The sequence below is a fragment of the Sturnira hondurensis genome, unplaced genomic scaffold, assembly GCF_014824575.4.
Source record: "Sturnira hondurensis isolate 20B ecotype Veracruz unplaced genomic scaffold, ASM1482457v3 Scaffold0006413, whole genome shotgun sequence".
NCBI lineage: Eukaryota > Metazoa > Chordata > Mammalia > Chiroptera > Phyllostomidae > Sturnira > Sturnira hondurensis.
This window is the reverse complement of record NW_028079044.1, coordinates 20,477,488-20,503,833: the sequence shown is the minus strand read 5'-3', so window position 1 is coordinate 20,503,833 and position 26,346 is coordinate 20,477,488. Positions and strand designations below refer to the sequence as shown.

Sequence of the window (26,346 nt, the reverse complement as noted above, 5' to 3'; positions counted from 1 at the left end):
AGTGGATTGAGCGCGGGCCTGTGAACCACACGATCACAGTTTGATTCCCAGTCAGGGCACATGCCTGGGTTGCAGGCCAGTTCCCAGCAGGGGACTCACGAGAGGCAACCATACATTGATGTTTCTCTCCTTCTCTCCTTTCTTTCCCCTCTAAAGATAAATAAAATCTTTTTAAAAAAGGTTTGGGAAGAAAGGAAACTACAGTAAGAAGTTGGGTCAGGGTTGTGCAAAGGCAAATCAGTTTGAAGATGACACACTGTAAAAGCAGGCAGACTCTCGGAGAGTCTTGTATACCAGATGATAATCAAGAATGACAAGGAGGTAAAGTGGTGAGATTAACTTGTCATAAGTGTTTTCTCAAATTCCCTGTGCCCAAGGAATGTTTCAAGTAGTTCTGAAGGAGTTGCCAAAGGTGAAAATTGATGATGCTTTGGAGAGAAGTCTAAGTGTGGGAAGGTAGGCCCCAACTACTGGAAGCAGCTAGAATGCCTGGAGGACAAGGGGTGGGGATGGAGCATACTGGGGAACACTAGTGAACCCAGGAGGCTGATCTGGTTCCATAAATGGCTAGATATGACCTTTGGCAAGGCACTCAAATTGACAGAGCCTCTATTTCCTTATCTTAACAACAACAACAAAACAGCTGTCCTGTTTACATTATAGAAATTTTATGAGAAATACGCTACTGATACAAGTGATTTTAAAATCAACTTCTCAAAGTTTGTCTCATTCTCTTCCCTTATAAAATGAATCTTTTTCTTGATCTTACTTCCATAAAGACTATAAATATTCTCCCATTTCTTCCAGCTCAACCATTTTAAACACCCCCCCCTCCAACACACACACACACACAGGCAGATTCAGGTCCTGGTTTTGACTGCTCCTGTTTCTCTCCTGGCCCCGACTTGCCTCCCCTTCTCCTTCCCCACCACTTCACCCCAGGTAGGATAAGATCCTAACTGACAACTGCATCTCAGCCACTCGATCTCCCAATGCACAGTCAAGACTGGTACCCAGTTTACCTCAAAAAATACTATGTTCACCCCAGGCTCCTACGTCTCTCCTAAGTCTCCTAAAAGCTTTTCAATTTCTACGAAAGGAGGTACCCCCCCACACACCCACATACCATGTTAGAATGCACTCTGGGCTCTCCTTTGCAGTCCCTCTCACCTTTTTCCCCAGACTGACTTACTGTTCTTTACTTGTCTTTAAGCACTAGATAGGGTAGACAAACGAGGCTACATATTATTCCACAAACAGCTTTCTGAGAGTTTCCACTATACCCCCTTAGCTAACACTGTCCTAACCCATCTCAGTGGCTCCATCACATCTTCACCTATTCCAACTTTCCAAATCTCTTAAGCTGACACCTGCCTACTTCATAAAGCCCTTTCTGGCCCCAAAGCCCTGCCTACAAACAGATCCACTGTCTACTTTCTCTAAATTCAACATTAATCTTTATTTTTTTAAACTTTTCTTTATTGTTGTTCAAGTATAGCTGTCTCCATTTTCTCCCCCATCCCCCACTGGAGCCATCTCCACTTCCCACCCTTGATCCTACCCTCCTTTGGTGCTGTTCAGGTGTCCTTTATACATGTTCCTGAAAACCTTTCCCCCTGTTTCCCCGTTATCCCCTCCCACCTCTGCTCTGGTTACTGTCAGTTTCTTCGTAATTTCAGTGTCTCTGGTTATATTTCAATTGTTTGTTTTGTTGATTAGGTTCCACTTAATTCATTAGGTGAGATCATATGGTATTTGTCTTTCACCACCTGGCTTATTTCACTTAGCATACAGTATGGAAGTCCTCAGAAAACTAAAAATGGAACTGCCTTTTTACCCAGCAACTCCACTACTGGGATTATACCCTAAGAACCCTGAAACACCAATCCAAAGAACCTATGCACCCAATGTTCATAGCAGCACAATTTACAATAGCCAAGTGCTGAAAGCAACCTAAGTGCCCATCAGGAAATTAATGGACCAAAAAACTGTGGTACATTTATACAATGAAATACTACACAGCAGAAAGAAAGAAAGAGCTCCTACCCTTTGCAACAGCATGGATGGAACTGGACAGCATTATAGTAAGTGAAATAAATTCAACATTAATCTTTAAATATTTCAACATTAAACTGTTTCTAATGCCATTTACCACACTTTACCTTTCCTTTAAATAATTAACTATATATTCATCCCTCTTCTGGATTATAAGAATCTCATGGAGAAGGCTATATCAAAATAACTCTCTATAGTCCCTAATATGTTTAGCATGGTGCTCTGCACACAGATGTTCAATTCATAATTCAGCCTTCAACAAATCTCTCCTGCTGAGAAAGAATCTGATACTGCTCAGAACAGAAAAAGACATAAAGACAGCCTTTATCCAGAGAAATCATTCTCTAGCAATTAACAGGACTCGATATGAAGGAAACACTATTGTACATATGATACACAAATTCAGAAGAAAAGATCTTTGCATGCAGGCTCTCATTTTTCAAAAACTAATTTCCTAATACTGAGAAGCTTAGTCCAAAGCTTGTTTGTTAAATGTGTCATGATGAGTAAGCAGTGTTCCAAAAATCTAACTTAGCAATAAACAACCTATGGACATTTTATGAGCAAGACTACGGACCTTTAAACTCATCTCAGTAAGGTGCCAAAGTCCTGCAGCACAAGATCTGGACAGAATTTCCAGAAATAAGAGCAGGCCTGCACTTTCATGTCTATTTGAAAAAGGCAAAAAAGTACAAATTATCCCATAAGGCATCAGAAAAACACCTGGAAAAACCTTCTGGGGAAGTTCGGACCTTTACTCATTTATAAATAGAGAGAGAAACACAGGCTAAGAGGATACACATAAGTTTGCTGGCAAGGGGACCAATCTCATTCTTAGAATTCTCAGTGGCCAGGACTGCCCCTAGTATACAGCAGATACCCAACAAAGGTTTGGTAAATTGAAAGGAAATTAAATGTTTTTAATGGTTTTTAGCCCCAAGAAAATCACCCTGATGCCCCCATAATGGACAATAATTTTCAAATGTGACTTTCTAGCCAGTTTTTAATATTTTTATAAACATTTTATTGAGATATGTCATATGCCATAAAAGTCACCCTTTTGAGGTATACAGTGGTTTTCAGCATATTCAGAGGTGTGAAACCATTATCACTATCTAATTTTCATCACCACCACCCCCCAAAAAAACAAATTCATTAGTAGTCACTCTCCATTCCCCTCTTTCCTCAGCTTTCTGGCAACAATTTTTTCTTAATCATAGTAACACATATATGTTGGGAATCGTCCTTCCTGGTTTCAGAAGCTATAATCTCACCAATAGGCAAAAAGGCCCCAGGCTAGGGAACCTTGGAACCACAAGCCACTGAGGAGACAACACTTACCCTCCTGGCAGGGGCACAGCCTCTGCCCTCTTTACTTCACCCTGCTTGACCCCTGGAGGATGGCTGGATAGTCAATGATGGGTAAGATTCCTCAAGAAAGGAACAACCTAAGATGAGCACAGTCTCGAAGTGGCCCCCAGGGAAGGATTTAGGGGATTATGGAAGAGGGACAAAAGACCCTCACCCCTTGGCTTTGCCACAGCCTGAGTCCTCATTCTATCTGTAAGAAGTCTCCTAATCTCTTGGCTGTTTTGTTTCCCCTGCCTGACTTAAGCCAGAAAACTTGCTGAAGGGTGGTACAGCCCTGTGCCAGAATGGGTGGTTCCTGGGGGGCAACCAGGCCTGAGAAAGAATGCATTAAATCCTGTGAACCTGCTTTAAGAATGCCCTCGATATGAATGTTAAGGGTCCAAACACAAAATGAGTTTTTTCCCAGGTTTTATGGCCCTTTGGGGTCACCCTGTCTACCAGACCCTGACTCAAAAAGACCCCTGTGATCCTATGAATGTTAACTGTTAATCTTATCTCCTTTCTTTGATCACTACTGTCTGACACTGATTGATGAGCCTTACATGCAGGTTATATATCTATGCAAACTAAACTCTATAAAAGCCCACTGAGAAAGAGGCTTGAGGCCCTTCTCCTCTGAGAGATTGGAGAAGGGCCTCAAGCAGGCCCTTCTCCCCAAGCAGATCATGTCTTGGTAAATTTATTCTCATCCACAGTGGCTGGGAGAGCTCTGCTGGTCAGAGTTCACCCACAAATAAATAACATAACACTTACCATTTTAACTATTTTAAAGTGTACAATTCAGTGGCAGTAAGTATATTCACACTGTTGAGCAACCATCACCACCATCCATCTCCAGAACTTTTTCATTATCCCAGATTGAAGCTTTGTACTCCCCATTCCTCCTCTCTCCCTAGTATCTGGTAACCACTGCTCTACCCTCTGTCTCTAAGAATATGGCTGTTCTAGGTATACCTCATATCAATGGAATAATACACTGAAGGACTTTTAAAAGATGACTGGCAACTGTATATTCTGTAAGGCTATAGGTCAATGAACTTCCAGGCTGTCAATGCCAATACCCACAAGAGACTTTGAACCAACAAAATAATTCATAGTAATTACCAGTATAGTCATCAAAGTTGACTCTTCCTCTCATTGTGTTCACAACTGACTCTGGCTGTTCGAAAATTTCTTTCTGCATAAATGAACTGAAATTGCCTAAAGGAATATAAAGTGTATCAGTAAAACAAAAATTCACAAGCCAAAAAATAACAAATTTGTACAATGCTTTTAGTCTATCTCCATGAAATGAAACAAAAGGTCATGCAATAGAGGAAAATGTTCACATATGACATTTTACCCTACGTGAAGAAAAACGAGTAGAAAGGAAAAATCACATAAAATGTGCAGTTACAGAAAAACAATGGAGCTGGACAAGCTCAAGTTTTGAATTCAGAACTAGGTTCAAATCAACATTCTATCCTTATTAGCTAAGTGGCTCTGGAGAAATAGCTTAATGTATAAAATAGTAGCAGCCACCTCACAGCATCGTATTGTGGATGCGTGTAGTACACATCTGACATACAGTAGTTACACAGTAAGTTAGTTTTATTCCTACCACAACCCCACCAGAAAAGAGAATGAAAACCGTAATTACAGTGACTGTAACAGATAAGAGCAATAAACACTACATCGAGCTTACTGTGTCAGGCACTCTTCTAAGGGCTTTACATATATCAGCCCTCTTAATTCTCAAACAACTGTAATGAGGTACATCTTATTATTCCTATTTTACATATGGGAAAACTGAAGCACAGAGAGAATAAGAGAGGAACAAAGAACAGAACACAAATTATGTTTATAAAGTACCTTTAAAAAATCCAGTACTATTTAAATAATCTCTCTTTAAAGTTAGGAAAAAACCATGAATTAGTTTGAAGAGCTATGGTAAAACTAGCAGATAATTTCTTCAACGAATTACCCTTTCCCTGGGACTACCCTCACCAATCACAGGGAAGATTTCCCTCAGCACTGTGTTATCAGACTCCTGCACTAAGACAGAAGCAGAATGTACCCTTTGCAGTAAGGACACCCAGCTATAACGTAACAAAAACGTTCACCCTTCATGATCTGCTGGAGTTCCATCTGCAGGGTCTGCACAGCTCTTCCAGGGTGATCGCCTGCAGTTCGTTTAATTCGATGGATCGAAAGACGGCCATCCACCACTGCTGCTACATCATCATCTTCAAGAAAGATGACGCGATTGGTGTGTTCTATCACAGCACTACAAAATGTTGAAGGAAAGATTACAATCAATAATCAAAGATGATTATTACAAATACAAGTATCATTAGGACACAAAAACCAAATTTAAATACAAACTCTATCATCCTACAGCATCTCTGATAGCTTTCTGGTTATCAATGCCACTCTCAACTGGGGAGTTCAGGTGAAGGGTGGTCACTGTGGGCAATGAATACAAGGATCTCCATACAGCAACCTAAACCACATTAGATCTGAAAGAAAGCATGTTTGCTTCTTCCTCGTTCTATCTCCAAGTACTTCAATTTTAACTTCTAAACATTTCTCAAAGCTTCAATGTCCACCCTCACAAACCAGTTCAAGCTATTATCAGCTTTTTGCTAAACTACCACATTAGTCCCAACTAGTCCACCCACATTCCCTCTAATCTCCCTCCATTCATCCTCCATTTCTGCCAAAATGTATATATCAAAAAGCAACTCTAATTAGGTTATCTCCTCACCCAGCAACCCATGTGAAGGCTTCCCTTTGGCTCTTAGGAAAACAACTGAACACACGACCATTACCCCTACCTCCTCCTCTAGCCTCATCTCCCACCAAACTTCCTCTCTTTATTCCAGCCACATTCCAACCCATCCCAAACACTCACAGGCTGATCAACCTGCAGAGGATCAATGTTCTTCCCTTAACCTCTTCACCTAATTAACTCCTAATATCTCCTGAACTCTCATTTCACGCATCATTCTCTTAAAGAAATTTATCCACAGGCAGGTAAGTCACAGTTTAATGATCATTCTATAGCTCTTGTCACAGCTGAAATTCTACATTTGCGTGACTATTGATTAAAATTTGTCTCCTCCATTAAGAAAGATGTCTTTAATGACATGAAATTTTCTTTTTACTCACCGTTAGCTCCTAAGCCCAGCACATGCTTTGCTAGTGTTCAATATGAAAATGTTTGAGTGAATGAAAAAAGGCTAAGATGTTTCTGCAATTTCCAGTTTATTTAAGCCATAACTGTCAACTCTGTAACAGCCCTACTTAATGACAGCAATGCCACATCTTAGCAGTAACTACACACCTGTGAAAATCAGAACACACTGAAGCTTGTTTCTCACTGAGATAATACATTTCCTGCAGTCCTAAACTGCATCATTTTCCCCCTTTCAGTTCCCCTTACTTACAGGCACACTGAATGACTCAAATACTTGTTAGCAATGTGAATGATTCCATTTTATCCCCATTATTATTAGTATTTCATTTATAAATGCATCTAAGCATCCCACTGCATTTTCTCTCAAAACCTGTCAGTCTAGTACTATTTCCTTTGTAAAAGTGATTCTGCTGCCAATTACTTCTGAATTGAGAAAATCTATGTCTACATTATTTGAAAAGTACAATAATTTAGCAACTATATTAATTGGTGGAATACTAAACTATATATAACTGATGGGATACTAAACTATTCAAGTCTCCAAACTAAAATTTCTCCTCCCTCTAAAATGTGGTAAGGCTCTTAAAAGAAGAGGGGGGAAAAATGCAAGAGCTCAGAGTAAATACACTATAACAACTCTCAACTACTACTATCTGTTCTTTGTAAACTGGCCTATACGCTCTGAATTGACAGAAAAGGTGTTCTTAGAAACCCATCTCCAGAAAAAGGGCACCTTCACTTCCTAATGAACAAAGTTCTCCCATACAATAGTACCAGAATTATACAAAATGACTTCTTGGTTTCCTGTAGCCTGACAAATTTTACTAAAAATTCGTTCTGAATCAACTAAGGAAGCTCACCTTGCGTCAGAAGCAAAGTAATACTCCACTGCTTTTTCTTCAACAGGGAAAAGGCAAGTTGTGCTGTCCACACGAGAGAGATTGCAGCTTCCTTTCTTATCTTTGCCTTGCGCATAGTTTCCAGAGCAGGCAAAGATGGAGAAAACCATGGCCATTATATAAATATACATAATTTTATACAAAATCAAAAAATACCATAGCAACACGAAATAATTTCAGCAACCTTTAAATGCTAAAAACAGGTAGATCACCTGATTTCCATGCAATAAGCCAACAAGAACAACAGAAAAAAAGTGTAGAGTCAAATAGCAACTCTGAAAGGGAGCATGGCAGACAACAGTGCTACATTATAAATATATTTAGTATAATATTTTCCAGGTAAAAGGCAAATTAATTAACATCACTCTTTTTTAAATAAAATTTATATATAGTCTAATCTTAATGGAATTAATACATGTTTATATACCTAAACTCATTATAAAATTATATTTAAAATATCAAAATTGTATACTGAAAAATAAAATGAAGAATAGTAAATAAAAATTTTTACCATCTCATAACAAAGTTTCTCTAGATTTTTTAAAGATTTTATTTATTTATTTTTAGAGGGGAAGGGAAGGAGAGAAGGAGAGAAACATCAATGTATGGTTGCCTCCCGTGAGTCTCCCGCTGGGAAGTGGCCTGCAACCCAGGCATGTGCCCTGACTGGGAACCGAACTGCAATCATCTGGTTCACAGGCCCGTGCTCAATTCACTGAGCTACACCAGCCAGGGCTAGATTTTAATAGTAAATCAGCAAAACAAATCAAGATGTAGTCTCCAGTAACTGTAATTTTTTTCCTTTTTATTCAATTTATTGGGGTGAAACTTGTTAAAAAATTATACAGGTTTCAGGTGCACAATTGTGCAACACCACATCTGTGCACCGTGTTGTGTGTTCACCACCCCAAGCTACCAATTGTGTTTTAAAAACAAAACAAAGATACTTATAATTCTTACCATGATATATCGTATGTGGTACCAACTAATACAGAATGAAAATATTGTAATATAAACCCAGAATCTCTTCTTTCTTAAAGTTGAGTTCCCTAAAATTTCTTTTAAGTTCATACAAAGTTTGGCCCTCTTGCAATAATAATATCTTTTTAATTCTACCACTTAGAATTCTGGCATTTCTACTTAATTCATGAAGTCATTGATGAAGATATGTTTTTCTTTTGTGTTCATTCATAATTAAAATCAAACCTGGAAAGCAAACTATTAAAAAAAACTGGAACACATACTGAAATTTGACAGATTAGCCAATTTTTTTAACTCTATCAATTGAAGACCTTATTAGAAATGCCATAGAGACAAAAGAGCACCTTCTCCAAGATCAAGTCATAGTGAACCTTGTAACTTATGAACACAACGGCCAGAGAATATCATAAATACACTTGTGAAAACTTATATTGTATTAATCCTCTAAAATGCACATCTATAAAGACTTGAAAATAATTATTCGTAGAAACATACACCCAAATACTTGGTGTGGTTTCGCCATGAAAACAAAATGGCTCTTCCAAATTCAATGACAGAAAAAATACCACACTTTAAAAAAATAAGTATTAGGTAACATCCTAGAAAGGACAAAGGCACAGTGTTTCCACCTATGCCTCCATCTTGGCGGAAGTCTCCCGACAAGGGTTGAGTACAAAGTGGCAGATGGAAGGAAGTTTTCAGAGATGGAGTTTTTCCGTACCTTGACTGTGGTAGTGGTTACACGACTGTTTGCATTTGACAAAACTAGGAGATTTTACATGAAAAAGAGGGAACTTTACTGTATGTAAAAAGTGAATAAAAATAGGTAAAAAAATAGCCCAGCATCTACATTTTTCAAATAAACACAACCAGCTTTGGTAATAAATTACACTAATGGGGTCAAGTTTCAGTATATTCTTTCTCCAAATATTATTTCATTCTTCAAGAAACAAGGTATCGTTAATAACAATATTTAGAAGAAGCTGAGGTATCACTGCCAATTTAAATAAAAAGAACAGTATTACTTGTCATCTATATGACTCTTAAAAGCTATAAAATGTCTATTATCTCATCTGATTTAAGTAGAATACAATTATTATGATGCCACTTTATTTGGTCATCTGGAAAGAACAGTAAAAGCCTGAAGGGCAGGGCAGCTCAGGGTTCTCCCCTGTAGGCAACCTCTTCAATAACAGGTCAGACTTCAAATTCAACTCTGTTGAGCTGCACACTGTCTACATACTAGGAACGTGTGAGAGTTACTAAAACACGAACCCTGATCTCAGAAAGATCTGTCTAGTGAGAAAGTTTTCCTCTAACTTCATAAGATCTTAGCCAATGTTTTCTATTGTTTCTAAAGACAAAAATAAATAAATAAAAGTAGCTTAACGCAATGTACAAGGTAACATATAGATAATGTATACACAGCATAATTATTAACAAAAATCTGAAATTCTGGATCCGAAGTCTCTACTCTCACTAGTTGCCTCATTTTATTTCTGAAAAGGGAGGGAGGAAGATAAGGAAGATAAGCAATTGCAATATCTCAGAACTAAAGGTAATTTAAGAAAATAACTTTCTGATACAGATAAAATAGTGAAAGCAGTCACTATCCAAAGACGAATAGGTTTAGAGTACTTTGCTAAATATTTTTCAAGAAATGAAGAATTATACATTAAAAATATGGGTTCCAATTTCCTGAATTTACTTCTAGTAACAAGTAAATGGAAAGAGCATATCTTTTGTCTAATTATATCAATAAAATGAACCAGAATTTGTACAGATGAAAATCCTATAAAAAATTCAATCATAAATTTAAAAAATAATGCCAAATACAAAGCCAATCAAGAGACTGAATGTAAATCTAAAAAGTAAAATGTCATGCATAAATAAAAAGCATTAAAGCCAACTATGTCAGTTAAAAATTAGGCTGAATTATTCAAACTACCACTGAGTCTAATCTATAACAGCCTAGCACACAATGTTCTTTTCTTCATCTTGAATCTTATTTATGATTCATAAATCATGTACCCTACATGATTTCAATTTAAAGGAAAACAACTATTTTTTTAAATTTCAGAGACTACAGAGAAACAAATTACTGAAAGCAGTTTTCAAAATGCCAAAAACAGACAGACAAAATATGCTTTGCATATTAGAAAAATGTCAAAATGTTTTCCCGTAAAATAAGCACAATTTTAGAGGCCCAGCACATTCATTCACCCCAAGAACAAAGAATTAGTAAAGAATGAACAAAAGAGGATAAAATTCTTCCCCATCCATGCAGAGTGCATTTCCCACCTCTTTCTCCCTGTGATCCCCACCGTGTGAATTTTGATCCAATCTGAGTCCTAGCTATGGATATACAACAGAAAAATAATTCTACTTGTCAGAGAATTCACAAAACAAATCCTTTTCATGTCTAGACAGAACTTTATATGAGTAGACTTGACCAAAGAGGCATTTATTTCAATTTAAGAAAAACAATTCTTTATATCTACTACATTCAATTTATACATTATTCTCATGGCATGATGTAGGAATAGGTTTTACCTGTTCTGTAAAGTATTGGAATGTGATCAGTAGAGAGTTTATGTTCACTTCGTACACCAATCAACAGAGGGCTACCGCGTCTGTTAGTACAAAATTAAACAGAATTAAAACCATTTTTATAAATAACACATTAATGATATAAAATTTAAATGTGATGACAGAACACTCTTCAAATAAAGTTTCAATTCTCTCTCCAAAATCAATTTCAGATATAACAAAAGAACAATATAAACAGAACTTTAAAAAAATATTCAACAGAAGTAGGCAAACTATGACCCATGTGGCAAGTCTGTCTATTTTTACTGGGACACAGACATCCCCATTCCGTTATGTATTTTCTACAGTGGTTTTCACACCACAAGAGCAGTGTAATTGCAACAGAGGCCTTTTTAGTGAAGGAGCATTTATACTGTAGACAAAATAAACTTACACTTGAAAACTTTCAAAGTATATATAATTATTAGGCATTATTAAATTTATATAGTACCTTGTGCCAACAGCCTGGCCAGGAAAATGAACACTTTTAAATACAAGTGCAAAAGCACCTTCCTACAAAGGGAAAAAAATGGATTAGCAACACATATGATAATCAATTATCAAATGGGAAATATCTAAAACATACTGGCTTTACCACAGAAATTTTTTTTACACAAATGATCTTTTGCACTAGTTTATAAACTAGTCTAAACATGAGGCCTTGGCTAGGGACTTCCGCCAAGATGGAGGCATAGGTGGAAACACTGTGCCTTCTCCCACAACCAAGTTTGAATACAACAAAGGTTTGGTAAACAAAGACGCAGCCAAAGAACAGAAAATTGAACTATACGGAAGTCCGACAACAACGAATCGTTCAACCAGGACCGGTAAGAGGGGCAGAGCCAGCAGCAGAGCAGGGACTGGCAGGAAAGATCCCCGGACCCAGGCAAGAAGGCAGCCAGGAGTAGCAGCGGGTGGCAGCACAGACCCAGTGAGGGTGCGGGGCAGGCTGGCTGCGGTCACACATTCCCACACAGATAAACCAGCAGAGGCGTGGGCAGTGAGGGGGACCGAGTAGGCCCCAGCGGACGAACCCAGTGAGTGCGCAAAGTGGCGGGCTCTCCACGGTCGCACATTCGCACGCAGTGGGACTGACCTCGCAGACTCCGGTGGTGGGAGGCAGCAGAGGAGAACGCCATTGCTGTCCTTTGACCCCGCCCACACATACAGCGTCACAACCCTGCGACTGAGTTGCCCCGCCCTAGTGAACACCTAGGGCTCCGCTCCTCATACGTAACAGCCAGGAACAGTCCAAAACATTGCTCAAGAAGAACTCAAAGCCCCAGAGCCAATAACTCTAAGCGAAAAAGAAATGGCGAACCTCTCAGATGCACAGTTCAAAACACTGGTGATCAGGATGCTCACAGAACTGGTTGATTTTAGTCACAAATTAGAGGAACATATGAAGGCTAAACTAAGTGAAATGAAGGGAAATGCACAGGAAACCAATAGTGATGGGAAGGAAACTGGGACTCAAACCAAGGGAGTGGACCAGAAGGAAGGAAGAAATGACCAAACAGAAAAATGTGAAGTTACAAGAATTCAAAAAAATGAGGAGACGCTTAGGAACCTCCAGGACATCTTGAAACGTTCCAACATCCGAATTATAGGGGTACCAGAGGGGAAAAGAAACAGCCACGAGTGGAAAACTTATTTGAACACATAATAAAGGAGAACTTCCCCAGTCTGGCAAAGGAAATAGACTTCCAGGAAATCCAGGAAGTTCAGAGAGTCCCAAAAAAGTTGGACCCAGAAAGGAACACACCAAGGCACATCAGAATTACATTAGCCAAGATGAAAATGAAGGAGAGAATCCTAGAAGCAGCAAGAGATAAGGGGACAGTCACCTACAAAGGAGTGCCCATCAGAATGTCAGCGGATTTCTCAAAAGAGAACTTACAGGCAAGAAGGGGCTGGAAAGAAGTATTCCAAGTCATGAAATCCAAAGACCTATATCCAAGACTGCTCTATCCAGCAAAGCCTTCATTTAGAATGGAAGGACAGATAAAGTGCTTCTCAGATAAAGTCAGGTTCAAGGAGTTCATCATCACCAAGCCCTTATTATATGAAATGTTAAAGGGACTTATCTAAGAAAAAGAAGATGAAAACTATGAACAGTGAAAGGACAGCAAACTCACGGTTACTAACAACCACACCTAAAACAAAAGCAAACCAAGAGGACAGCTAGATCAGGAGTGAAACCATAGAAATGAAGAACACATGGAGGGTTAGCAACAGGGGAGTGGGAGGAGGAGAAGGGGGGAGAAGGTACAGAAAATAGCATAGAGAGTAAGTAGAAAACAGATAGGGGGGAGGGCAAGAATGGTAGGGGAAATATAGAATCTAAAGAACTTGAGACATGTGGTCATAAACTAAAGGGGGGAATGGTTGGGGGGGTGTGCAGGGTGGAGGGGAATGTAGGGGGAGAACAGAACAACTGTAACGGTATAATCAATAAAATACATTAAAAAAAAAAACATGAGGACTTGGCCAGAGAGCCATTAGTCACAGCATTGCCCCAATATGCCAAGGTTGCAGGTTTAATCCCCAGTCAGGACACATACAAGAGTCAATGAATGAATGCATAAATGAGTAGAACAACAAATCAATGTTTCTTTCTCCCTCTCTCAAATCAATTTTTTAATTTTAATTTTAGGAAGACACTTGCTCATGAGCTTTGGCATATCCAAGACCCACTTTTTTACCAAATTTATTCTTGAAATAGGCTCAACAGATAAGAGTGCCAAAAGAGACCATTTTAAAAGTCACCTTTGTACATATTACCAACACTTCTCAATAAATAAATACATCCTATATCCCATACTACACATTAGTAAAGAAAGGAAAGAACTAGGAAAGGTCCCAGGTTCAATATTCAAAATCCACTCTCTGGCCCAGTCATTTTATACCCCTGTTAACTTAAACTCTTCAATCTTGATACTGGAAATAAATATATACAACCAAATTATTAATATGCACACCATACCAACCCCTCTACCCAACCTCCTCAGGGACAGGCTCTAAAGAAATCAAGAATGAATAAAGAAGCATCATGAGGTAGGAGAGGGAAGGAATCACCACTTTTCTCTTGGGCTGGGAAATAGTTTTCTATAGAAGCACAGAGCCAAGTAAAAGTCTCCATAAGGAAAAATAAGGAGTGAACTAACTATACTGACTCAGAAACATGCAGACATTATCCCAAAAGCTAACCTTGCTAAGTTATTAACTGGGAAGAACAACGGAGTGAGCACGAAAACAAGAAAGTGATGAATCCCTAAGTGTGTATATTGCATGTATGTTTTGCGTGGTATGTATGGGTTTGTGTATGTGCATGCACAGTTTTTTAACAAACTGTTTAATTTTAGATTGCTTTTAATTTCCATGATACTAAGCTACAGTGAAAGAAGAATTTTAAGTGTGTGTGGGAAAGGAGGGGTCATCAGTCAAACAACAATCTCTCAAAATTATTCGAGTTGAAAAGTTATACATATGGGAAATAAAAGCCAAAATATTTTTTAATTAGCATAGTTCCTGCTCCTCAAACTTGATTTTAAGGATTTATTGTGATTAATGTTGGCAATAATTATCCTTAAAAGTGTGATTTAAAGACTGATAGGGGAAGGGAGGTTGGGAGGCTGGGTGAAAGAGGTGAAAGAATTAGGTACAAACTGGTAGTCACAAAACAGTCCCAGAGATGTAAAGTACAGTACATGGAATATAATCAGTAATACTGTAGTAACTATATATGGTGTCAGCTGAGTGTTGAAAATACTGGGGGAATCACTTTGTAAAGCATGTTTGTCTAACCACTATGCTGTACACCTGAAAGTAATACAAAATAATACTGAGTGTAAAGGGTAACTGAAAAAAATATTTTGTTTAAAAGTGTGGTTTAATACCAATTGTTGGATAACTCTCTCCACCAAGGTAGTAAAACTGGTGTCTTGACTTTCCCGATTGTCATACATGTACTTAACCAGCTTGGCAATTGTCTCTGTGTCTGTTTCAGACTCAAAGTCATAGCCTTTGCTTTCCTGTAATTAGAAAGAAGAAAATGATGCATTTAAGGAAATATTCATCACATCTAAATCTTTTCTACAGAATTCCCCCCCCCCTCAAATCTCACTAACCAACTTCTAATATTTTTTTGACTACCGTACCCACTACCCACTGTTGAAAATTAAGGTCACCATCTAACTACAGTGAATCCAAAATAGTGTAGTATTCTCTGTAAGTGAATATATACTTATAATTACATAAATCTATATACACCATATATGAATTAAACTTTTAAATGATTAAAATATAATGAAATATTTAGTAAAAAACACTAATTCCATAATGAATATAATACAGTCACACCTCAGTACTTGTTGGCTTCAGAACTTGTGAAAGCCTGTACTCATTGCATTTTGATGAGAAAACGTGTTTCAGCACTCAGTACTTGCTTGGGACTCGAGGCACTCGCTAGAGCTTGTATGAATCATGCCACCCAGCAAGAGAAAATGCTTCATCAGCACTTGTCATGAGTTCCAGAATGAATTAACAACGAGCACTGAAGTACCACTGTAATTCTTTATTTAGCAATGATATTTTATTATCCAATACAGAAGTCATTAGATATATCCAGCTATTTAAATTTAAATTTATTAAAGTGAAATAATTTCCAATTTAGTTGCTCAGTCATACTAGCTCAATAGCCATATGTGGACAGTGGCTGCTATACTGTACAGTACAGATATAGAAGGTTTCCATCACTTACAGAAAGTTCACTGGGACAGACCTGAGAAAGCACCATGAAGGTCATCATCATGATCATTACTATATAGTGCATAGCTATAGAGGGCACAAAACCTTTATTTAATCTGTCCTGAGTCTTCTCACATATCTTAGAATCTTTTAAAAATCACAAACAATGCAAAAAATTACACACAAGGTCTCTCACAATGCAAAAGACATACCCTCAAAATTCCGATTTTATTTGAGCTTCTGGCCCATTCATAACAAAGCCAAATAATTATTTCCTTTTCATATAAGAAACAAAAATGTTCCACTGTCAACAAAGAAAAGTCCAATAAGCCATCATATCCTCGAAACTGTCCTACGAATTACTTGATCACACCTACATAGTACTTACTGTACATCTCAACAAACAACCTCACTGCTGTCACTAGGAGTATTGTCAAAGACTGCTGTCTTTTTAAGTCACTTTACTTACCAAAAACTTTTTCAAGTCTTTGTAGTTGGTGATGATTCCATTGTGAATAACAATAAATTCTAAAAGAGAAAAAGATATTACTAGCCAAAAATTATATGTCTAGTAAACATTATAAAGAGCCATTACTGTTAATAGTTTTTTCTCAAGGCAAAAAATGTGTCACATGCTATACTTCAAGGTGTGATCAAGTATTTTCTACTTTTCATTACCAGATTATCCTCAGGTTGATCAGCAGCACAGTTTATGTGGCTTAGTGGAAGTACACAATGTGAAGAAATATAATAAACTAGGGTCTGGAGTCATCAATTTCAGTTGTGGCTAAACCACTAACCCCCAATGTCACTATGTGAAAGAAGCAAGTTTTGGGGGCTTACATCCTCATTTGCAAATAGAGAGAGCTGAACTAATTAACTATTATTCTCAGTTATTTGTTAATTCATTCTTATCCATAAAACATTCCTAAATTTAAAGAGAAGCCTTTCAAACTAATATAATTATCTGATTTACAATAAATGAGTTTAAGAACTAAAGTGAAATAAGCTAAAAAGAAAACCAGACATTATTCAGTTCTATAAGTAAATTTATTTTTCTAAGGTCCAGATAAGTCCTAGAATGGTAAATGTTAAAACAGAATTCCAAGATCAAATACACACAAAAATAGGATATTTTCATCTTTTTTATTAAATAACTTGGAAAAATGTAAGAATGGATAATCAAGAGTAGACAGTATTACTTACAGCTCCTGACAGTGTACATAAAGATTACTGATAGAAATTTACAGGGACTTCTGCCAAGATGGAGGCGTAGGAGGAAACACTGTGCCTTCTCCCACAACCAAGTTTGAATACAACAAAGGTTTGGTAAACAAAGACGCAGCCAAAGAACAGAAAATTGAACTATACGGAAGTCCGACAACAACGAATCGTTCAACCAGGACCGGTAAGAGGGGCAGAGCCAGCAGCAGAGCAGGGACTGGCAGGAAAGATCCCCGGACCCAGGCAAGAAGGCAGCCAGGAGTAGCAGCGGGTGGCAGCACAGACCCAGTGAGGGTGCGGGGCAGGCTGGCTGCGGTCACACATTCCCACACAGATAAACCAGCAGAGGCGTGGGCAGTGAGGGGGACCGAGTAGGCCCCAGCGGACGAACCCAGTGAGTGCGCAAAGTGGCGGGCTCTCCACGGTCGCACATTCGCACGCAGTGGGACTGACCTCGCAGACTCCGGTGGTGGGAGGCAGCAGAGGAGAACGCCATTGCTGTCCTTTGACCCCGCCCACACATACAGCGTCACAACCCTGCGACTGAGTTGCCCCGCCCTAGTGAACACCTAGGGCTCCGCTCCTCATACGTAACAGCCAGGAACAGTCCAAAACATTGCTCAAGAAGAACTCAAAGCCCCAGAGCCAATAACTCTAAGCGAAAAAGAAATGGCGAACCTCTCAGATGCACAGTTCAAAACACTGGTGATCAGGATGCTCACAGAACTGGTTGATTTTAGTCACAAATTAGAGGAACATATGAAGGCTAAACTAAGTGAAATGAAGGGAAATGCACAGGAAACCAATAGTGATGGGAAGGAAACTGGGACTCAAATCAATGGAATGGACCAGAAGGAAGGAAGAAATGACCAAACAGAAAAATGTGAAGTTACAAGAATTCAAAAAAATGAGGAGACGCTTAGGAACCTCCAGGACATCTTGAAACGTTCCAACATCCGAATTATAGGGGTACCAGAGGGGAAAAGAAACAGCCACGAGTGGAAAACTTATTTGAACACATAATAAAGGAGAACTTCCCCAGTCTGGCAAAGGAAATAGACTTCCAGGAAATCCAGGAAGCTCAGAGAGTCCCAAAGAAGTTGGACCCAAGAAGGAACACACCAAGGCACATCATAATTACATTAGCCAAGACTAAAATGAAGGAGAGAATCCTAGAAGCAGCAAGAGATAAGGGGACAGTCACCTACAAAGGAGTACCCATCAGACTGTCAGCGGATTTCTCAAAAGAGACCTTACAGGCAAGAAGGGGCTGGAAAGAAGTATTCCAAGTCATGAAATCCAAAGACCTACAGCCAAGATTGCTTTATCCAGCAAAACTTTCATTTAGAATGGAAGGACAGATAAAGTGCTTCTCAGATAAGGTCAAGTTCAAGGAGTTCATCATCACCAAGCCCTTATTATATGAAATGCTAAAGGGACTTATATAAGAAAAAGAAGATGAAAAATATGAACAGTGAAAGGACAGCAAACTCACAGTTATTAACAACCACACCTAAAACAAAAGCAAACCAAGAGGACAGCTAGATCAGGAGTGGAACCATAGAAATGAAGAACACATGGAGGGTTAGCAACAGGGGAGTGGGAGGAGGAGAAGGGGGGAGAAGGTACAGAAAATAGCATAGACAGTAAGTAGAAAACAGATAGGGGGGAGGGCAAGAATAGTAGGGGAAATATAGAATCTAAAGAACTTGAGCCTGGCTGGTGTAGCTCAGTAGATTGAGCAGGAGCCTGTGAAGCAAAGGGTCACTGGTTCAATTCCCAGTCAGGGCACATGCCTGGGTTGTGGTCCAGGTCCCCAGGAGGGGACACATGAGAGACAACCACACATTGATGTTTCTCTCCCACTCTCTCCTTCCCTTCCCCTCTCTCTAAAAATAAATAAAATATTTTTAAAAAAAGAACTTGAGACACGTGGTCATAAACTAAAGGGGGGTAATGGTTGGGGTGGTGTGCAGGGTGGAGGGGAATGAAGGGGGGAATAGAACAACTGTAATGGTATAATCAATAAAATATATTTTTTTTAAAAAAGAAATTTACTTTTTAAAGTTCATGTAAGTTAGGAGAGAAATTACCACTAAATTCGATTTTATATTAAATTATAAAATGTTTTAAAATAGTTAACAAGCTAACATTTTGACCTAATGTTAAATGAGCTTGGATTGAATGCATTACAACACAAATAATAAAATAAGCATTTTCACTAGATTTTTAAGAAAGAAAAGATGATACCTCACAGTACTAATATAAAAAAAGAACTCAAAAAAATTTTAATGCTAGAACACAGACAATCTTAAACAGCTGATAGCTGACATTAAAGATGTAATTAAACCCAATTCACAAAATATAATCTAGATATGTTTTTAGGAATCTTTTATAAATACCTTGTCAGAATTAAATCTTTGAGAGGTTGTCAGCATTAATCCAATTCAATAATATTTCTCAATTAAACTCTAAAATCTTATCCCAAAAGGGATATATATACACACACATATACTTTCGTATATATTTGCTTATTTTTAAAAACAACAGATGCAAAAAATAAATAAATTGCTGCATGGTTATCTCCAGAGAAGATAGAATAAGAAAAATAAGACAGAAACTAGATTTATTTTAACATGCCCTTTTTATAGGTGTGACCTCAGAAATATGCAAGTACTTTCTTTTTAAATAAAACTGATTTTTAAAGAAAATCAATCCCTAAAATTCAAAATAAAATAAAACATATTAACAAAATGCTGTATCAGTTGGTAACACAACCACATACAGAAGGATTATTTAGAGTGATTCTGAAACACAGTAATTTGATTATACATCCCTAAAGAGATATAACCTAAGGACAAAAACATTAACAAGCAACAGCAAACATATTCTTATGGTAGTGTGGGTATTATGATTCTGTTTAATGTATATCATGTAACAGATAAATAAGTTTGTTACTCATGTGAAGAACTAAGTTTTAGGTGTCATTGAAAGAAAATACATAGATTAATGAGGTAAAGTAAAAACTTTATAGCCTTGAATCTGAATCAGAAGTGTTACTGTAAAATTATGTTGTGTTTTACTTTAAATTTATACAAATGCAAGTAAACTCACATATATGCCCCAGCTCTGCCCTCTGAAAAGGCCTAAGTGTGATAAATACTTCTAGGACTTGACTTAATAGTCTTTAAGCACCATTTCCACTAAAAGGAACTAGGGTTCCTTAGGGAAATGGTTGATTCCAGCTCTGGGGCAGGCATAGAGGAATGTGGCGCATCTTGGCCTACCAGGAAACAACAAAGACTATCGAGCCTACTGGGTCACATCAAAAGGACTCAGAGGCCAATCTGACTAAGCTGCAAATGACCAAAAATTTTTGTTTATCAATGTAAACAATTATAGACAATTACTTCAGTGTTTTGAAACAAATAAAACAGTTTAAAGCCATGAGTTTATAATTTTAAAAGGATCTCATTGCATCCACGGCCATACCACCCTGAACGCGCCCGATCCCATCTAAAAGGATCTCATTGCTCATTTTAGAATTTGTGAACCACTTTATTTTTGAAAAACAGTAAATAAAAGGGAAAAAATATCAAGCATTAATCCTGCCTTTCCTATATACTCTGTACCGCAGGGTAACCAAGCAGTTGATAATAGAGAACTTTCTCTTTATAAAAGTATTTGAGATAATAAATGAAGGAATGAAAGTATTGTATGAGACTATCACCAATTTAAAACCCCTAAAGAAATAATTAATCTTGGCAATGATCATCAACGACTACTAACAACACAAAGGAAAACATCCAAGATTATGACAAGAAAAAAGTTCTGAGATGTCATAAATTTAATTACAGCAGGACAGAGGGGAGTTACTTTGTTAACAGAGACAGGGGCAGAAACCAAAAAAGGACTGTTCATTACTTTGAACTGACTTCTGGGCCACTGTTTCTGCTCTTATCTAAAAAGAGCAGCCCATTAACTACTAGACGCCACCACGAACTTCCCAGGCTGTTGTTCAAAACCAATCCAAAAGCAACAAACACTTCTCCCTTACTATTATACTTATCCCAGAACTAGCCCCACTTCACCTATCCCTACCCCTGGGCCTTTATCTATAGCCAATGTAAATTCTTTCAAAACAACTTATAGCCTCCTTTTCCAAACTCAATATATGAAAGAGCCAGTCAATCCCAGGATGGCAGATATGTTTGTCTTCCCAACTAGCCCTGCTGCTGGTGGTTTAAATTGTATGTCCCAAAACCTAGTCCTTTTACTGCCAGTATATCACTCAATAAACCCTTTATTTCAGAAAAGCTTTCAAGCTCACCCTGGTTGGCATGGCTCAGTTGGTTGGGCAGCCTCCCACAAAGTGAAAGGTTGCCAGTTCAGTTGCCAGTCTGGACACATGTCTGGGTTGTGGGCCTGGTCCCCGGTTGGGGTGTGTGCAAGAGGCAACTGATTGACGTTTCTCTCATACATAGATGCTTCTCTCCCTCTCTTTCTCCTTCCCTACCCTTCTCTCTAAAAAACCAGTAAGTAAAATCTTAAAAAAATAATAAGAAACTCCTAATTTCCCCACACTCCCCCAAAGTTTCTAACTTTAAAAAATGAAAAATTTAGAACCTCAAAGGTTATTATTTAACAGTTATATACCCGCAGTTGTAAACAAACACTATACCAATTTGTAATACATAGAACAGATAAGCACATTAAATGATCCATGGGATGCACGCAATCAACACAATCTAGACTGTTAAAACCTCTACATGACAAACAGCAGAGGATACTACAAGGAAAAACGAGAAGTCTCTTAAGCAACACATCAACATACTAAATCCTTACCTTTTGGAGATATAACACTTAAATATTAACAAATTAAGTGCTACAATAGCTAGCTATCTGTGACATATCTATCTATATGATATCTATTAACTTCCAAAATAATCTGGGTGAGAGGTATAGATAAACATAACTGATCACGTTTGATAAATGTTGAGTCTGGGTGATGAATACATCAAGTTCTGTATACTCTCTCAATATATATGAACATGTTAGAAAATTTCCAGAATAACGAAAAATAAGAGCTTCCACTCTTTCCCATTACTGGCCCTCTGCAATCATTCCAAAGCACATACAACATCCATACCATTGTTTTTATCAGAGCGCTGGGGGTGGCTATTGACAGGACTGGGTTCGCCATGTGTTGCCCAGCGGGTATGAGCTATTCCAAGGTGTACGTCAAATTCAATATCCAAGTCCATATCCTGTTGCTCTGGAGATAAAATGAAAAATTCCAATATTAAATTATACTGTAGAGATAATGCTAGATTTAAATACAATTATTACACTGCTGCTCAACTGGAATATACCATTATTAAAACTAAAGATCAGGCATACTCAAAATAGTAATTAAAAGATTTGGAGGCGTTAAAGCAGAATGCAGCTGAAATATTTAGAGCAAGAGGTTTCAATAACAACCAAAACAATGCATGCAAAGAGATAAAACAGCTGGCCAAGATGGAGGCATATGTGAAAACACTGTGCCTCCTCGCACAACCAAGTTTAACGACAACAAAGTTTTAGTAACAAAAATGCAACCAAAACAGACAGAAAATTGAACTGTACAGAAGTCCGACAACAACAAACCATTCATCCAGACCAGTAAGAGGGGTGGAGTCAGTGGCTGGCAGAGCGGGGTTGCACAGGAAAAAGTGGCCAGACCAACCCAGGCGCTCAGGCAGCAGTTGGCAGATCCCAGGTGTGGGGTGGCAATGGGTGGACCCAGTAGGGATGCAAGGCAGCTGGCTGACCAGGGTAACACATTCGTGCCCAGATAAACCAGGCAAAAAAACAACCAGTGAGACAGACCATGCACACCAGGGCCCCAGTGATGTGAATTAAACCGTAAAAGCACCAACTAGAAAAACTTTCGGGGGTTGAGGTGCTGGGAGGAGCTCCCAGGCTCACAGAGAATGTGTTGGAGAGACCCACAGGGTCCTGGAGGGTGCACAGGCCTACACACCCAGGAGCTGGCACCAAGGGGGCCCAGTTTATTTTCGGGAAGCAGCAGAGGGGACCAAAAACCAAGAGAGAGAGCGTGGAACAAGTGCCATTGCCCCTCTTTGACCGCGCCCCCACATACAGCATTACAACCCAGCAGCTGGGTTGCCCTGCCCTGGTGAACACCTAAGGCTTTGCCCCTCATACATACCAGGTGCAAACAGACCAAAACATTAAGGCTCAAGCAGAACTGCTCAAAGCCCCAGAGCCAATACTTCTAAGCGACCAAGAAATAGCCAACCTATCAGATGCACAGTTCAAAACACTGGTCATCAGGATGCTCACAGAACTGGTTGATTTTAGTCACAAATTAGATGAACAAATGAAGGCTAAACTAAGTGAAATGAAGGGAAATGCACAGGAAACCAATAGTGATGGGAAGGAAACTGGGACTCAAACCAAGGGAGTGGACCAGGAAGAAGAAAAAAAAATGACTTAAACAGCAAAGAATGAAGAAACAAGAATTCAAAAAAATGAGCAGAGGCTTAGGAAACTCCAGGACATCTTGAAACATTCCAACATCTGAATTCTACTGGTATCAGAAGGGGAAAAGGAACAGCAACAAGTGGAAAGCTTACTTGAACAAATACCTACTTAAAGGAGAACTTCCCCAATCTGGCAAAGGCAATAGACTTCCAGGAAATTCAGGAAGCTCAGAGATTCCCAAAGAAGTTGGACCCAAGAAGGAACACACCAAGACACATCACAATTACATTAGCCAAGATTAAAATGAAGGAGAGAATCCTAGAAGCACCAAGAGATAAGGGGACGGTCACCTACAAAGGAGTGCCCATCAGACTGTCAGCTGATTTCTCAAAAGAGACCTTACATAGCCCTGGCTGGTGTAGCTCAGTGGATTGAGCTCGGGCTTCGAACCACAGGATCGCGGTTCGAGTCCCAGTCAGGGCACATGCCTAGGTTGCAGGCCAGTTCCCGGCAGGGGACTCACGAGAGGCAACCATACATTGATATTTCTCTCCTTCTCTCCTTCTCTTCCTCTCTAAAAATAAATAAATAAAATATTTTTAAAAAAAAAATAAATAAATAAACAAAAGAGACCTTACAGGCAAGAAGGAGCTGGAAGGAAGTATTCCAAGTCATGAAACCCAAAGACCTACAGCCAAGATTGCTCTATCCAGCAAAGCTTTCATTTAGAATGGAAGGACAGATAAAGTGCTTCTCAGATCAAATTCAAGGAGTTCATCATCACCAAGCCCCTACTATATGAAATGTTAAAGAGACTTATCTAAGAAAAAGATGAAAACTATGAACAGTGAAAGGACAGCAACTCACAGTTATTAACAACCACACCTAAAACAAAAGCAAACTAAGAGGACAGCTAGATCAGGAGGGAACCCATAGAAATGGAGATCACATGGAGGGTTAGCAACAGGGGAGTGGGAGGAGGAGAAGGGGGGAGAAGATACAGAAAATAAGTAGCATAGACAGTAGGTAAAAAATAGATAGGAGGGGGGCAAGAATAGTAGGGGAAATATAGAATCTAAAGGACTTGAGACATGTGGTCATAAACTAAAGGGGGGGAATGGTGGGGGAGGGTGTGCAGGGTGGAGGGGAATGAAAGGGAGGAATAGAACAACTGTAATGGTATAATCAATAAAATGTATTTTTTTAAAAATGGAGGAGTTCAGCCCTGGCTGGTGTAGTTCAGTGGATTGAGCATGAGCTGTGAACCACAGGGTCACTGGTTCAATTCCTGGTCAGGGCACATGCCTAGGTTGCAGGCCAGGTTCCCAGGGGGGGGGGGGGGGGGGCCACATTCGAAGNAGTGGGGGGGGCCCCACATGAGAAGCAACCATCCATTGATGTTTCTCTAACAGAGAAATGTTTCTCTAACATTGATGTTTCTCTCTTTCTCCTTCCCTTCCCCTGTCTCCAAAAATAAATAAATAAAATCTTTTTTAAAAATCAAGGAGTTCAAAAACTGTTTTGAGCAGTGGAATAAAACATCTTGATAGGTGTATTGCATCAAATGGAGAGAACTTTGAAGGGTGTCTCATATGAATCATCCTAAACCTAGTCAGAGGTGCCTGCAAATAAGATCCTCAAATTCTAACATACAACCAGAGAACCACTTTCTCAAGATAGAGGCCCAGTACCTTTCATGGCACATCTCTCCCCCACCTATCTCTCCATCTTCATTGCCTTCCCCTCTCCAACTACTCCTCAAAGCTCTCAACACACCACCCTGACCTACGAGACTCAGTTGTTTGAGCATCATCCCAAAAAGCAAAAGGTTGCCAGTTCAATTCCTGGTTAGGACATATGCTTGGGTTGCAGGCTAGTCGCCAGTTGGGGCATGTACAAGAGGTAACCAATTGATTTTTCTCTCCCTCTCTTTCCCAGTCCCTTCCCCTCTCTACAAAAATAAATAAAATCTTTTAAAAGCTCTCAACACACCTTTTACAAATACCAGATAACACTTACTGAGTACTTTGTGCTGGGTTCTCAAGGCTCTTCACCATTCTATCCTTATCACTGTGGTCCAAGCTACCATCACCTTTCACCTGAACTAATTCAACAGAATTCTAACCGGTTTCTCTGTATCCAGTCTTCCATCTGTACAATCTGTAACAGTTCTGCATACAAACCAAAGTGATCCTTTCAAAACAAAAGTTAGAGCATGTCACTCTCCACTAAATTTTCTAATGGCTTCACGTGACAAAGTAAAATCCATCGTCCTTAAGATCCTACATGACCTAGCCTTCAGCCACCTCTCTAGCTTCATCTCCTGCCACTCTCCCCCACCCTGACTATGTCCTAGCCCTACTGACTTGCATCCATATGACAGCCAAGTCCACATTGGTTCTTTGCACTAGGTGTTACCTCTGCCTAGAATTCTCTCTTTCAGACAACCACCTGGTATCTGTTCAAATGTCACCTCTATTATACTTTCTCTTCATACACTAATCACTACCTAACATTATACATTTGTTTGTTGTCTGGCTATCTCATTAAACAGTAAATTCCATCACAGCAGCGAGTTTTGCCTATCTTGTTCTGTTTTGTTCTCAGTGCCTAGAATGATGGCTGATACATAATAGGCACTCAATAAATATTCATTTTGTTATTGAATCTTTAGAACACTCTGTGAGAAGTGGTACTACTGACTCTATCGTACAGATAAAGAAACCAAGGCTCAAAGAGATCACAGAATCTGCCTGCCATAGTTCATAGTGAATAGTACGTAGAGACAAAATTTCAACCCAAATCTGCTTG

The 26,346-nt window shown here is 38.9% G+C and overlaps 1 protein-coding gene across 1 annotated transcript in view; it reads right to left on the bottom strand.

The window, feature by feature from the left end:
- Nucleotides 1-26,346, bottom strand: part of GFPT1 (glutamine--fructose-6-phosphate transaminase 1) — a 67,236-nt gene that overhangs the window by 22,520 nt on the left and 18,370 nt on the right. Inside the window, exons 4-11 of the mRNA XM_037048192.1 lie at nucleotides 22,196-22,321; nucleotides 16,292-16,350; nucleotides 14,973-15,107; nucleotides 11,525-11,586; nucleotides 11,038-11,117; nucleotides 7,465-7,570; nucleotides 5,529-5,692; nucleotides 4,531-4,626 (exon numbers count right to left, since the gene is read on the bottom strand). Of these exons, the coding sequence (XP_036904087.1) occupies nucleotides 4,531-4,626; nucleotides 5,529-5,692; nucleotides 7,465-7,570; nucleotides 11,038-11,117; nucleotides 11,525-11,586; nucleotides 14,973-15,107; nucleotides 16,292-16,350; nucleotides 22,196-22,321 (828 nt within the window). The remainder of the gene's footprint in view (nucleotides 1-4,530; nucleotides 4,627-5,528; nucleotides 5,693-7,464; nucleotides 7,571-11,037; nucleotides 11,118-11,524; nucleotides 11,587-14,972; nucleotides 15,108-16,291; nucleotides 16,351-22,195; nucleotides 22,322-26,346) is intronic.